The sequence below is a fragment of the Archocentrus centrarchus genome, chromosome 2 (assembly GCF_007364275.1).
Source record: "Archocentrus centrarchus isolate MPI-CPG fArcCen1 chromosome 2, fArcCen1, whole genome shotgun sequence".
NCBI lineage: Eukaryota > Metazoa > Chordata > Actinopteri > Cichliformes > Cichlidae > Archocentrus > Archocentrus centrarchus.
This window is the reverse complement of record NC_044347.1, coordinates 28,106,460-28,121,404: the sequence shown is the minus strand read 5'-3', so window position 1 is coordinate 28,121,404 and position 14,945 is coordinate 28,106,460. Positions and strand designations below refer to the sequence as shown.

At 41.2% G+C, this 14,945-nt stretch overlaps 1 protein-coding gene across 4 annotated transcripts in view; it reads left to right on the top strand.

Moving 5' to 3' along the window:
- The window catches only part of LOC115793449 (dedicator of cytokinesis protein 9-like), a 57,338-nt gene that overhangs the window by 39,247 nt on the left and 3,146 nt on the right, over positions 1 to 14,945 (top strand). For 2 of the 4 annotated variants that reach the window (XM_030748477.1, XM_030748452.1), the window contains 18 exons: positions 45 to 152; positions 296 to 407; positions 599 to 729; positions 2,003 to 2,117; positions 2,207 to 2,273; positions 2,724 to 2,771; positions 3,329 to 3,465; positions 5,214 to 5,329; positions 5,426 to 5,563; positions 5,740 to 5,922; positions 6,079 to 6,192; positions 6,432 to 6,647; positions 6,747 to 6,804; positions 7,524 to 7,630; positions 8,121 to 8,243; positions 9,773 to 9,886; positions 11,707 to 11,853; positions 14,541 to 14,751. In XM_030748477.1, coding sequence (XP_030604337.1) covers positions 45 to 152; positions 296 to 407; positions 599 to 729; positions 2,003 to 2,117; positions 2,207 to 2,273; positions 2,724 to 2,771; positions 3,329 to 3,465; positions 5,214 to 5,329; positions 5,426 to 5,563; positions 5,740 to 5,922; positions 6,079 to 6,192; positions 6,432 to 6,647; positions 6,747 to 6,804; positions 7,524 to 7,630; positions 8,121 to 8,243; positions 9,773 to 9,886; positions 11,707 to 11,853; positions 14,541 to 14,751 — 2,245 coding nt within the window. Of the gene's footprint in view, positions 1 to 44; positions 153 to 295; positions 408 to 598; positions 730 to 2,002; positions 2,118 to 2,206; positions 2,274 to 2,723; positions 2,772 to 3,328; positions 3,466 to 5,213; positions 5,330 to 5,425; positions 5,564 to 5,739; positions 5,923 to 6,078; positions 6,193 to 6,431; positions 6,648 to 6,746; positions 6,805 to 7,523; positions 7,631 to 8,120; positions 8,244 to 9,772; positions 9,887 to 10,219; positions 10,226 to 11,706; positions 11,854 to 14,540; positions 14,752 to 14,945 lie in introns of all 4 variants that reach the window. The other 2 variants (XM_030748471.1, XM_030748462.1) reach the window with 2 other exon arrangements.

Sequence of the window (14,945 nt, the reverse complement as noted above, 5' to 3'; positions counted from 1 at the left end):
AATTTCTTATTAGACAACTTTAAATTATTAAATTATCATTCCAGAGCCAACAGGCCAGACTTGCCACTCTCTACCTCCCACTGTTTGGCCTGCTCCAGGAGAATGTTTATAGACTTGACATCAAGGAGTCAGCTTCTCTCAGCAATAATAATGTAAGCCTGACACCTAGTGGTTGTAAACTGAATGGTAGCTTGCCTGTTCTGTAGTGTCTCTTTAATCTCTTCAAGTACTAAAACACTTCAACAGTAATTTTAGTTGTGGAGTGAAACCAGCTCACTTTTGCTTTCTGTTCCAGAACACGAGGGAGGACTCTCTGGTGCAGACCTCAATGGTGACTCCTCAGAAAGCTGGCAGCTGCATAGAGAACGCTCTGCATAAAGACGTGTTTGGGGTCATCTCTGGAACAGGTGTTTCCCTTTTCCTCTATCTCAACAATGAAAGGACATAGAGTCTTTTTACTGAGTAATGAAAATGTGTCAAATTTGGACACAGCATTCAAAATATCTTTTAGAATTAACAAAAGCCGCCTTTCATCATAGTTCAGTGATTTTGCAACATGATCACAAATGTAAAGTTTCTTTTTGTGGTCCCTCCGCAGCCTCTCCTCAAAGTTCCACTACCAACGCCGGCTCAGTTCACCACGCAGACTCCAGAGGCTCTCTGGTCTCCACCGACTCTGGGAACAGCCTGCTGGACAAGAGCAGTGACAAGACCAACTCTCTGGAGAAGGTAGGGGACCACTTAATCTGCAAAGTAAACGACCAATAAACTGTGTCAATCCTTAGTTATGAGTCCTAATTTATATCAAATTAAAAACAAAAGTATTTTTTGCTTTTGTGTCTATATATGCGTCTCTGATGACCGACTATGTGAAAGCAGAGCAGGATTTCGGATGCTCAGTTTGTTCAGTGACATGATTGTTTTGCATTATTAGAGTTTGTCTAGAAAAACTAACATGGTGTTGAACCACTGTGGGGTTTCACTGACTATAATATGTCACTGTGGGATAACTGTCCATATCTGTGAATTATCTTTGGTGGATATTAAAGAGGATATACCACATATGTATTCCTGCACATTCTGCACAGAGAAATAAAATCCAGATGGTGCTCAAGTTTTACTTATTTCATGATGCAGGCCAGAGCTCTGTGGGAATCATAATAATGACAAAGCAAAGCAAGTGTCAGCAAGATTTCAGCCCTCTTGACACTTATCTTTATTTTCTATTGTCTTCACACCCACACTATCCTCCCGCCAGTGCTCCCACACCCCTTCTCCCTGCTCTGTCACATCCCAACTCCACCAAAAAGAGAGATTTACCAGAAGGCATTCAGTCAACGTGCCCCCTCTCCCTTTTGAACCCGAAGACCAAGTCCCACCTCCTCTTAATCGTGGAACTAAGAGGGTGACCATGGACTTCTCTCTCCTCACTGTGCCCCTGTCTGACCTCCTGTGGGACAGTGACAGTGATAATAACAAGCCAGCTGCAGGCCAGAGGGTGGATGCAAATCATGAGGAAAACATAACTTTACAAGTATTCTGTTTGACCTGTGTGACCTCTGCAGAGCTTTTGGGGATAATTATACAGAGTCTTGCAAATTTGGGATTTATTATTCCAGATTAGAGACTAAAACATACCCTGGTTTGCAGATATCTGTATAATATCCATATCCAAAGTATTTCTTCTATTTCTAATGTTCCTCTGAAATTATTGTCTTGTGAGTGTCCCACATCAGGGAGTTTGAGTGTACCTCTGGAAAGGTTGGGCTGACCTTGTTGCTTTTTCACTTATTTTCTCAGATGCTTTTTAAAACCTGCAGTTGATCTTGCAGTAAACGGTTTAAAGAAAATACCCGACATTTCTCACCTCTAAAGTTTGGGTTGTTTGAGTGATGTGCTTTATTCCTTTGAAGGTTGGATTTTTTTTTTTTTCAGTAACTCTGACGGCCGATGACTAAAATTTTTCCCTTTCCTGTGTCTCTGCATCATTCCTGTTCACCAGAACCAGTGTGCGTCAGCCCTGGGCAGCACTGTGTTGCGCTGTGACAAACTGGACCAGGAAGAGATTAAAAACCTGCTCATGTGTTTTCTGCATATCCTCAAGAACATGTCAGAGGGTAGGACAGAGTGCACGAGTCATTCTACATGATTTTGACACATGCTGTGGTCTAAAATAACCTATTTCATGTCATTTCATCACCCTCAGAGGCCCTTTTTGCTTACTGGAACAAAGCTGTTCCCTCAGAGCTAATGGACTTCTTCACACTGATAGAGTAAGTAAAGAAAGAAATTATTTATGATTGCACACATTTGAGCCTTAGAGGTATTAGTAAACAAATTAATGAACGTTAGCCAGGCTAGCTGCTTCCCCCAGTAAAAGATGTTGACACAGTAGTGACGTCTCCTCCTGGTCTGTGGACTGCTCGTCTGCCTTGAGTTTGGAATTTCAGTTGTTGCCATTTGGGATTTTAGTTTAGAGCCATAAATGACCATATTTGGATGAAAGGGTTGTACTATGAAGGCATAAGAAGTTGATGGGTTGGCGACAGACTAGCTGATAATGTAGCTGATATGTAGCAGGGTTGGAAGGGTCCAAACAAAAAAAAAGTGGCAATAATTTTTACAGCAGTCTGCTGTAAATCACGGCCCAAAGCTGTCAGAATGTCCTGTTTATATTTGCCAGTCTTAACCTGTGAATAACCAAGCCTGCATTTGTCCTGCAGAGTTTGCCTTCATCAGTTCAGATACATGGGGAAGAGATTCATTGCCAGGTAGAGTAAATGTCGTTCTATCTGCCAATTTCTGAATTCTTTAACTGAAACTAATTTTGCTGGCAATAAATAACTCATGCTTAAACAGAGAATTATGAACAAATCCACTTGAAATCTTTTAATCTTTGGCTCTTGGTTTGTTCTTTCATCTTTAACACTGTTGGAAAGTTGCTTTATGGCTTCTCCTACTTGGGTAAGCTTGCAGTCTTACATTCTCTCTTTGCTTAACTTTCTGTTTGCATAACATTTTATTTTCCTCTGTCAGTTTAAAACCACCTTACATATTCACCATTTATTCATTTCATTTGGTTTTGTGGTTTCTTCCCTCAGAGAGTGATACTTTAAAATTACCGTAAAGTTGCAGTGATGATTTGTTTGATTTCATATATTTTTGTGTGTCTTTGTTTTGACTTACAGCACGAGTCCAAATTTTGAACACACTCACCCATTGATATGAATGGTTGAGTGTATGCATACGTTTGACTGGTGCTGTGGCTGTCCAATGACAGTGATACATCCAGGCTTACAGTTAATGGTGCTTCTCCTCTTTCCAACAGGAACCAGGAGGGGGCAGTGTCTGTAGCTCCAGACAAGAAATCACTGACTCTCCCTGTGTCTCGTAGCAGAGCTGGGATCCTCCATACCCGTCTGCAGCAGCTGGGAACTCTGGAGAATGCTCACACCTTTAACAACAGTAGGCCTGTCCTGAAATTAAATGGGTGTCATTTATATGACAAGAAAAAGCAAATAAACATGTTAATAAAAAATACCTAATCATATAGTCTAGGTCTGTGATAATATTTATTAGTTAATCCATCTGAAGGACCAATGATCTTTTGCCATAATGAGGCATCCATTGTAAATCTGTCCACCCACAATTCACAAGACTCGAGACTCTTTGTACAGTATTTGTCCGATTTTTGTGAAATTTGCACACAGTGATCACCTAAAGGGTCTTCACCCAAATTGTGCTCAAGGTCACGTTTATCATTTTACAGACAATAATCTATGAATTATAATAAGTCAGATAAACTACGACATCACTGGTGTTCTGGTTTTATTTCCTCTGTCCCAGTTCAGTGCAGTTTTATTTATATAGCACCAAATCACAATAACAGTTGCCTCAAGTCACTTTATATTGTAAAGTAAAGACTGTACAGTAATAGAGATGAAACCCTGACAATCAGACAACTCCCGTATGAGCAAGCAGAACCAGGCTCAGGGAGAGGCAGCCAGCTGGTTGCACTGTGAAAGAGATTAATATAACTAAATGCAGAGTGATGCATAAACACACACACAGAGAAAAGAGGTGAGTGAAGAAGAAGCGCTCAGTGCATCAGGGGAAGCTCCCCCAGCAGCCTAAGCCTATTGCTGTGTAAATAAGCGAGGGTTCAGGGTCACCTGATCCAGCCCAAACTATGAGCTTTATCAAAACGGAAAGTGTTAAGCCTAATCTTATAAGTATGGAGGGTGTCTGTCTCTCGAATCCAAACCAGGAGCTGGTTCCACACAAGAAGGGTCTGAAAGCTGAAGGCTCTGCCTCCCAAAAAATATATGCTATCCCTTCTAATAATACTGCCTAAGGGAAGCATGTATAATGTAAACAGAATTGGTCCCTAATTTACATTAGGGGGGCAGTAAGTGTATTTTGTTGAATCATTAGGTGACTCCTAGTGTTTTGTGTTTCTTTAAAGACATTTCCACCTAAAAAAAAAAAAGCTGGAGCCTATCCCAGCTGACAAAGCTACACCCTGTACAGGCAGGGCCTGTACAGGAAAAGACAGACAACCATCCCCACTCACATTCACACACTCATTCACACCTATGGGCAATTTAGAGTAGCCAGTTAACCTAACCATAGTAAGTCCATGTCTTTGGACTGTGGGAGGAAACCCACACAGACACGGGGAGAACATGCAAACTCCACACAGAGAGAGGCCCAGGATATAAAAGTAAAATATGAACAAAACTGAATCAATATAAAGGCAGCGCACATATTGAGTTAGCACGACTCTTACACTTGCACTTTTCAGGTGCACAAACTGCAGCTGAAAACAATCCATAACCCCAAACCTGCAAAAGAGAGGATTTATTAAAGGTTAACTGTTTAAATAAAACCTCATATTTGATCTCATTTAGGCAAAAGTGACACATCTCCTACAATGGGCCAACTAAAAAAATTATGACCTAAAATATGCACATTATTATTATTTTTGTCTAGTCATGTAAAAATCACATTTGGGCATTTTATTTGGGATAATTTGGGCAAAATTGTATTAGTCATAGTGACAATACCAGCAACAGGTCTGGCATACTATAACACACTTGGCAAACAATCATTGGTCTTAGATCAGAATCAGCAAAGCAATCAAATTGTAACTGTGCTTATTATTGCCCTAATAAAACATTATCAGAGACTTTGTGCATGTGCTTCCCGTGCAGTGTACTCACATACGGAAGCAGACGTGAGCAGCCAGTGCCTTCTGGAGGCCAATGTGTCTACAGAGGTCTGTCTGACTGTGCTGGACACACTTAGCACCTTCATCATGGGATTCAAGGTATTAACCAAAACAGCCTGTACATATAACCCTCCAACATGATGCCCTTTATTTTCTGGCTGGCCATGAAACAACAGTCACCTCCCCTGTTTTCAGACCCAGTTGAATTCAGATCTGGGTCACAATCCCCTGATGAAGAAGGTTTTCCAGGTGCACCTGTGCTTCCTGCAGATCCCTCAGTCTGAGGCTGCCCTCAAACAGGTCTTCACCTCACTCAGGACCTTCATTTACAAGGTGAAGTATCTGCCCCCCCCCCCCCCCCCCCTTTTTTGCTGTCTTTTAAGCAGCTTGACCTAACTTTGTTGGATTGTAGTTGTGTAACAAGCAAGTTGGTGATTTGACTCCTGTATTTATTGATATCCACAAATCCACTTCAAATGACTGCAAAGCTGCATTTCCATGTCCTCCAGTTCCCTTGTACCTTTTTTGACGGCCGGGCCGACATGTGTGCCTCTCTCTGCTACGAAATTCTCAAGGGCTGTAACTCCAAGCTGAGCTCCATCCGCAGTGACGCTGCACACCTTCTGTACTTCCTTATGAAAAGCAACTTTGACTACGCAGGGCGCAAGTCCTTTGTACGAACACACCTGCAGGTAAACGTTTCATCTGAGTCTGTCCAAATTTTACATTTTATATGCTTGTTTATTTTGTCTACAGTACGTGCGGCCTCTTTGATGTGTCTGCTTATGTTAACCATGTACCTGTGTGTTGTACAGCAAGTCATTAATTTAAGGTCTTTATTCACCCAGGTGGTAATTGCTGTCAGTCAGCTGATTGCTGATGTCATCGGTATCGGCGGTACGCGCTTCCAGCAGTCTCTCTCCATCATCAACAACTGCGCCAACAGTGACAAGACCATCAAGGTGAGGAGTGAGAGTTTGGGAGGCAAATTAAATTGCAGGGAGAATTGTTCAGTAATTTTAGTTACTTTCTATCCTAAATTAGTTGATTAGCCCATGTTTATCCTTTAAAAAAAACAAAAATAGTAATCTGTTTCAGCTGCTTTAGTGTTCATAAAATTCAGGAATGTTTTACAGGTGGAGACCACTTGCGTTTTCATTTTCTCACGGGTTTTCTGAGTGTTCCTGTTGTACTCGTGCAGCACACAGTGTTTCCTTCAGATGTGAAGGACCTGACAAAACGCATCAGGACAGTGCTGATGGCCACAGAGCAGATGAAGGAGCACGACAACGACCCTGAAATGCTGGTGGACCTCCAATACAGCTTAGCCAAGTCCTATACCAGCACCCCTGAGCTCCGTAAAACCTGGCTGGACAGTATGGCTCGCATCCACAACAAGAATGGTGATCTTTCAGAGGTATTTTACATCACTTTGAATGCCTTGACTTTTTTTTGTGTAGGTCATTGTTGTGTTAGCCTCTGATTTATGACTGTGTTTTGTCCTTCTCACCTGCAGGCAGCTATGTGTTACGTGCATGTTGCTGCTCTGGTGGCTGAGTATCTCTGGAGGAAAGGTGAGTTGAGGATATAATGTAAGACTGTGGGTCTCCTGACACTTAATTTCAACTTTTTTTATGATCCTCATTTACACAGACCATAAACTGAATTCCTGCTAAGCATTACAACAGCAGTGAAAGATTATCCTGCAATGATTGATTGACTGATAACCTCAAAAAAACAGATCAACTGTCTTGTTGTGTTCAGAGGACAGATTTATGGAGAGTAATAAAAAGCTATAGATCAGAGGAATGTCAGTACTTAAAATTGCAAAGTGTATATACTGCAAATTAGTTTAAAACTCTAAAACAGACAATCAATACATCAATAATTGTAAAAAATAAAAAGATGATTTAATTATTTTCTACTGAATAATCTGACCCACTTATTTTTTCTGGAGTAATAAGGTGAGCCATATACTTTTTTTCCACACACACCCACTCACTTACATGAACATATGCTATAAAGTTTTTTACCTACCTAAGTATTATTGCGGACCATCTCCATCCCTTTATGGGCAAAATCTTCTGATGACTGCTTCCAGCAAGATAATGCGCCATGTGACAAAGCTCAAGTGATCTATTTATCATTATTGCATTAGTTTCTGCTTGCTGTTTTCAAGTTGATCTTATTTTCAACAAGTTAGTTTTTGTTCATCACGAAAAAAGGCTTCATGCTGCTGCTGTTTTTCATCCATGCTTCTGCTGGAACTCTCTGGGTGCCTTCTTTATGCCAGGCATGTTCAGGCACGGCTGCTCATCTTTCCGCGTCATCACTCCAAACATTGATGAGGAAGCGGCCATGATGGAGGACGTCGGGATGCAGGATGTTCACTTCAGTGAGGTTAGAGTGTTTTGATCTTTTCTGAATGCTAGCTTAAAGTTTTTTTTTTCTTTCTTTTCTATTGGCTTTTGCCACAGTTTGTTTTGGCACTCAGTATTCCCACTTCTCAGTGTCTTGGCCAAAGACTTCCAGCATAGGCAAAGGCATGAGACCAGATCTTCTGGTAAAATGATAACCCTAGAAATTTAAGATTTCTTATTATATTATAATTACTTTTTTCAACAGATCAGTAATCAAAAACACTTTTACTTTCCATCCTCTCTAAAACTGTACCTCTTGCTGAAATCAAGGCCATCCCTAAATAAAAAGAAAGGAGATGATAGGTCTGTTATCTGTCTGGATGAACACTATGTTCAGTTTAAGTTCACTACGTCATCCAAGACGAATGTATTGTCCCTCTGTGCATCACTTAGATGTTGTACAATAAAACTGCAGGGAGTAGGGGAATGTTTAGTGAAGCTTACATTTATTTTTCTACGTTTGTGTTCAGGAGGTGCTGATCGAGCTATTAGAGGAGTGTGCTGATGGCCTCTGGAAGGCAGAGCGTTATGAGCTCATTGCTGATGTCTACAGACTTATCATTCCCATCTACGAACAGCGCAGAGACTTTGAGGTAACCTGCACAGTGAGCACAAGTTACAGGCAAAGTGTGCATTTGTGCATTCAATCCGTCCATCCATCTATCCATCCATTTTCTTCCATTTATCCGGGAATGGTTTGCGGTGGCAGCAGTCTAAGCAGAGAAGCCCAGACATGTCTCTCCATAGCCACCTCCTCCAGCTCATCCAGGGGGACACTGCCTCCCTCTTTACCACAATGGAGCGGTGGTCAGACTTAGAGGTGCTAATTCTCATACCAGCCACTTCATACTCTGCTGTGAACTGTTCCAGTGTGAGCTAGAGGCCTCTACCTGATGAAGCCAATATGATCTCATCATCCACAAAAAGCAGAGATGAGATTCTGAGGCCACCAGAGTGGAAGCCTTCCACCACTTGGCTACTTCAAGAAATTCTGTTCATAAAAATTATGAACAGAATCAGTGACAAAGGGCAACCCTGGTGGAGTCCAACACCCACAGGAAATGTGTCAGACATATTACTGGCAATGCGGACCAAGCTCTCGCTGAATGGCCCACAACAGCAGGCCAGCCAGCCCCTATTCTCACAGTACCCCCCACAGGATACCCCAAGGGATGCGGCGGAATGCCGTCTCCAGGTCCACAAAACACATTTAGCGTGGACGCCTGGATGGGCAAACTCCCACACACATTCGAATATCCTTGAGAGTAAAAGAGCTCGTCCAGCGTTCCACAACCAGGAACTCATTGTTCCTTTTGAATACGAGATTGGAGTAACGGACAGACCGTCCTTTCCAGCACCCTGCCATAGATCTTCCCGGGGAGGCTGAGGAGTGTGATCCCCCAATAGTTGGAGCACACCCCCCAGTCTGCCAGTCCAGTGGCACCACCCCAGATCTCCATGTGATGATGCAGAGGCGTGTCAATCAAGACAGCCCTACAGCATCTCATCCACCTCAGGGCCTTGCCACCAAGCAGTCGTTTAACCACCAAGCTAACAAAAACTGTAAGAGTGTGGTGTATAACTTGCAAATGACTTTTTCCTTTCAAGGCCCTTTAGAGAATGTTTCATTACTGTGCTTTTTGCAACCAGGGATGGGCATTGCAAGCTGGCTTAGGCTATAAATGATGTGGTCTACTGCATGAAAATGCTATGAAAATAAATTTAAATAAACTTTTCACTCCAAAACCAATCATCCAGGTTGAGGCTACCAGGGAAGTCCTTGTTGTTGAAAGAAATAATTGTGTGCACAATTTATAAGTGTGTGGGCACAGTGCTTATAAACTGTTTCCCATATGGCTTCAACCTATGCTGGGATCTATAGATTTCAAAATGATTACAGTCTTCAGCCCACACATATGTTGTTGCACTAGCCACAAAATAGTTTTTGCTTAAAAAGTATAAACTTTTGCACCCACCTTTCACACTACTCAGTGTTTACAATGCCAATTGGACTTCACACAGCTTAAATCCACGGTGTAATACTCTTTTTGTCTAAAATTTAAAAAAAAAATCTTGATCCCAGTGACAATTGTTGCAATTTGTTTCTTAATTTGTGGAACAGAAACTGACACACCTGTATGATACACTCCACCGTGCCTATACTAAAGTGATGGAAGTGATGCATAGTGGAAAGAGACTGCTTGGCACATACTTCAGAGTGGCCTTCTTTGGACAGGTAAGTTTACAAAATCAAAAATAAAGAAATTCAGTAAATAACTGTAGTAACCAACATTTTTGGTCTAGCATGAATGCTGACTCAGTTCACAGTCTTGATCAAAGCATAACATGGCTAACTTACCTTTGGCTTTGTGCCGTAGAGTAACATGTCTATACACACACACACACACACACACACACACACACACACACACACACACACACACACACACACACACACACACACACACACACACACACACACACACACACAAACCTTTGAATCTAAATGTAACCCTACTAAAAGCCTCTTTGTAATTGAGATTTCTCTTCTTTTCCCTTCCCTTCCAAGGCTGCGGTAAGTGAACAGAGGTGTAGAGCTGTGTGTGAGTCCTTCTCCACGTCTGCCTCTTTATGTTGTTTAAGAGCTAATGTGCAGTTATAAAATTACTAGCAAGTAGCTGTAGAAAAAAACGAGGTATTGCCATAGTTTTGTTCCACAAAACCTTCAACGTTGGCCATAACTTGAGACCAGTGTGACCTAGGAAGTTCAAAATCACACCATAGATGCATCTACTAAAAATTCCAGATGAGGTTGAATCTCCTAAAGGCAACAGAGGTCAGAGGTCAATTTCTCTGAAAATCTTGTGAACTCAAGAACGCTCTCAGCTAGGATGTTCAAATCCACACCATAGATGCATACTGTTCAAGCTGGACCCATCAAACTTTGCATAATTGTTCACTGACTTTACCATGACACCCCCCCCCCCCCCCCACACACACACACACTCTTCTCCTAACCCCCTGCTATGAATCCAAAACAGCTGAGCATTGGCACCCACTGTATATAATGTATATAATGTATATAAACTTGTTTGCTCAATGACAGAACAATAGTTTTTATATTTTTGCACCCGCCCCCCCCTTTCTGTTTTATTTGCAAAATACCAGACACTAATTTTTTCCTTTTGTTGTTAAGCCGTATGTGATCCTGCTGTGATCCTTACTTTGAAAGTTTCTTTTAACTAACTCATTAACCCTTTCCAGTCGCACACTATTACTTTTCCACAAATAAACCACTGTGTAACTGTTATGCATGCATGAATATAATATATATGCTTTTCCCTCTATGTAAATTTTTCAGTTGTCTTTTTATTGAACCATTTTTAAATTCTGGTGTTTTATCACCACAGTCACTTTGCTTAAAGTACACAGTGCTCAGAATTGATAAACAGTTAGTTATTTAGTTAGTTAGCGGTGAATGCTCTGAGTACGACTGCAAGTAATCCTGTGAGCCATGAGCTCAGCCATGCTTGGTTATCATCAAAGAGAGTGAACTGGGCAAATTTTAGAGGTTGTCCTAAAAAGCTGTTTTGGTTGTAAAAGAAGCTGACTTTCCTGAAGAAGAAAGAAAAGACAATGGTGGTTAAAAGATGTCCTGATGTAATCTTTGTGGTTGCGGATGATCATACTCTCCATTCTCCAGATAAGTGCTGGAACATGTACGAGGAACAATAAGTTGTGTGTATTAGTAGGTTGTTAAAAGAACCTCTACACTGGCAAGTAGAGGTCGTGGTGTCCACAAGTACAAGATTATGTTTGCAGAAAGGTTTCCAGTCATAAAAAAGATGGCTGTAGATGAAGTCAAAATGATGAGGCAGAATCCATGCCCACTATAATGTAATCAAGGATTGTTTTAAACTGTGAATCATGCAAAGCTACTTTTATAGAGTGCAATTTTAACAATATGAAGCTGGAAATGAGCATAATAGGTCCACTTTATGTTTAGTGCACCGTTGTTTACCAGCTTATTTCAGTTCTAATCTTTCACTTTTGCAGGGCTTCTTTGAGGATGAGGATGGAAAAGAATACATCTACAAGGAGCCAAAGTTCACTCCACTGTCTGAAATTTCCCAGAGGCTCCTGAAGCTGTACTCGGACAAATTCGGCCAGGAGAATGTCAAGATTATTCAGGACTCTGGCAAGGTGGGATCACATTTTTGTGTGTTTGTATTCATCACTAATTGAAGAAAATAAGAACAACCCCAGGTTTGTTTTCAGCACTGTAGCCAGGCTGACAAAGAGTCAGAGCTCTGTACAGCCGAGTATTCCTTTTAACTCGGCTAGTAATGACCTCACGAATTTCTTCACAAATGAAATTTTAACCATTAGAGAAAAATTGTTCATAACCATCTCAGACATAACTTTCAACTACTTTCAATATTACTGATATTTATTTAGACTCTTTCTCTTTCTCTCTGATTGATTTTTCTGAGTTAACTTCAATAGTTACTTCCTTCAAGCCATCAACGTTTCTATTAGACCCCATTCCTACAAGACTGCTCAAAGAAGTCCTTCCATTAATTAATGCTTCAATCTTAAATATCTATCTTTATTAACTGGCTACATACCACAGGCTTTTAAGGTGGCAATAATTAAACCATTAATTAAAAAGCTGTCACTTGACTGTGGTACTGTGCTGCAGTGGCATGAATCTTATCTGTCTAATAGACTCCAATTTGTTCATGTTAATGGGGAGTCTTCACACACTAAGGTTAATTATGGAGTCCCACATGGTTCTGTATTAGCACCAATTCAATTCTATTCTAGGCATGAAGCCAGATGATACACATCAATTAGTAAGAATGTAGCAGGAATCTCTTAAAGACATTAAGGCCTGGATGACCTCTAATTTCCTGCTTCTAAATTCAGATAAAACTGAAGTTATTGTACTCGGCCCCACAAACCTTAGAAACATGGTGTCAAACCAGATGCTTACTCTGGATGGCATTACTTTGGCCTGCAGTAACACTGGGAGGAGTTTTGGAGTCATTTTTTTTTTTTTTTTAACCAGGATATGTCCTTCAATGCACATATTAAACAAACATTTATTTAATATGTGCATACTTTCTTAGATTTGCTCAGTGTCTCTAAAATTAGAAACATCCTGTGTCAGACTAATGCTGAAAAGCTAATTCATGCATTTATTACTTCTAGGCTGGACTATTGTAATTCATTATTATCAGGCTGTTCTAAAAGCTCCCTGAAAAGCCTTCAGCTGATCCAAAATGCTGCAGCTAGAGTTTCTTACAGGGACTAGAAGGAGAGAGCAGATTTCTCCCATATTGGCTTCTCTTCATTGGCTCCCTGTTAAATCTAGAATAGAATTTAAAATCCTTCTCCTCACATACAAGGTCTTGAATAATCAGGCCCCATCTTATCTCAAAGACCTCATAGTACCGTATCACCCCAATAGAGCACTTCGCTCTCAGACTGCTGGCTTACTTGTGGTTCCTAGGATACTTCAGAGTAGAATGGGAGGCAGAGTCTTCAGCTTTCAGGCGCCTCTTCTGTGGAACCAGCTCCCAGTTTGGATTTGGGAGACAGACACCCTCTCTATTTTTAAGATTAGGCTTAAAACTTTCCTTTTTGATCAAGCTTATAGTTAGGGCTGGATCAGGTGACCCTAAACCCTCCCTTAGTTATGCTTATATAGGCCTAGGCTGCTGGGGGGTTCCCATGATGCACTGAAGATTTCTTTTTCACTTACCTCTTTTCACTCTTCCTGTGTTTATACACCACTCTGCATTTAATCATTAGTTATTATTAATCTGTCTCCCACAGTGTGTCTTTTGTCCTGTGTCTCTCCCCTCAGCCCCAACCGGTCATGGCAGATGACCCCCCCTCCCTGAGCCGGGTTCTGCTGGAGGTTTTCTTCCTGTTAAAAGGGAGTTTTTCCTTCCCACTGGCACCAAGTGCTTGCTCATAGAGCCTGTTGGGTGGACTGTTTGTTGTGATTTGGCGCTATATAAATAAAATTGAATTGAATTGACGGTTTATTCGCATTTGTTTGGCAATAATGAGACAAACTGCACTCTCCTGCAAGAGAGCTTTTGACCTGTTCATCCACCATAACTTACTTTGCTGCTGTTTAAACTACATCTCCCAAAGGTGACCTTCTCCTAATGCAAAATCTTTCTGTTCACCAAGTGACTTCCACCAGCACATAATTGTGACAGCTCATGATCTTGAGTGGTGCAGTGTGAGCCTGAATCTGATTTTGGGTCACATACCTCAGGCCAAGTGCATGTTTTTTTCTTGGAACTGGACTGAAATGGGTAGACCCATTTTGCTTGACAATTATATGGATATCTATCTATCCATCCATCCTTCCTTCCTTCCTTCCTTCCTTCCTTCCTTCCTTCCTCTTCTGCTTATTGTTTTCAGGGTCATGTGTGGGGGTGGTGTGGGGGGCTATCCCAGCTATCATAGGGCGAGAGGCAGCGTACACCCTGTACAGGTCGCCAGCCTTTTGCAGGGCTAACACAGAGAGACAGACAACCATTCACACTCACATTAACACCTTTGGGCAATTTAGAATCACTAATTAACCTAATAGTAATTTTTTAAACATTTAATTTTTAAAAATTTATATTCAACTTGCATCAATCTGACCTTCTAACCTTGATCCTCTGAATGTTCTTTTTTTGGCTAATGTAACCTTTAACCCCAGAAAATAATATATATATAGGGGGACACCATTTGTTGTTTTTTCATGTAAGCTTATACCTCCAGTATGCAACACTCTGGAAAAACCAAGCTTTACATTTTTATACATTGGTCTGTTAGGAACAAAAAAAGAAGATGATGAAGAATCTCTTCTGCATCCACAGGTGAATCCGAAAGACCTGGACTCGAAGTACGCCTACATCCAGGTGACACATGTCACGCCCTACCTTGATGACAAAGAACTGGAGGACAGGAGGACCGACTTTGAGAAGAACCACAACATCTGGCGCTTTGTGTTCGAGACACCATTCACAGTGTCGGGCAAGAAGCAGGGTGGGGTGGAGGAGCAGTGTAAACGGCGGACTGTTCTCACCAGTATGTCACGCATTCATGGAAATGATTTTTAAATCTGGAGCAGATCAGTTTCACAGTTCAGTATCATGTGACGTTAATAGCACACCTGTTCGTTGTCAGTCTTATCGGAGTACCAAAGTCAGGAAGCTAAGCATATCTTCCTGATTGTCAGCTGTAATTACTGATTACAATTACCTCTGTGTCACCTTAGTGCA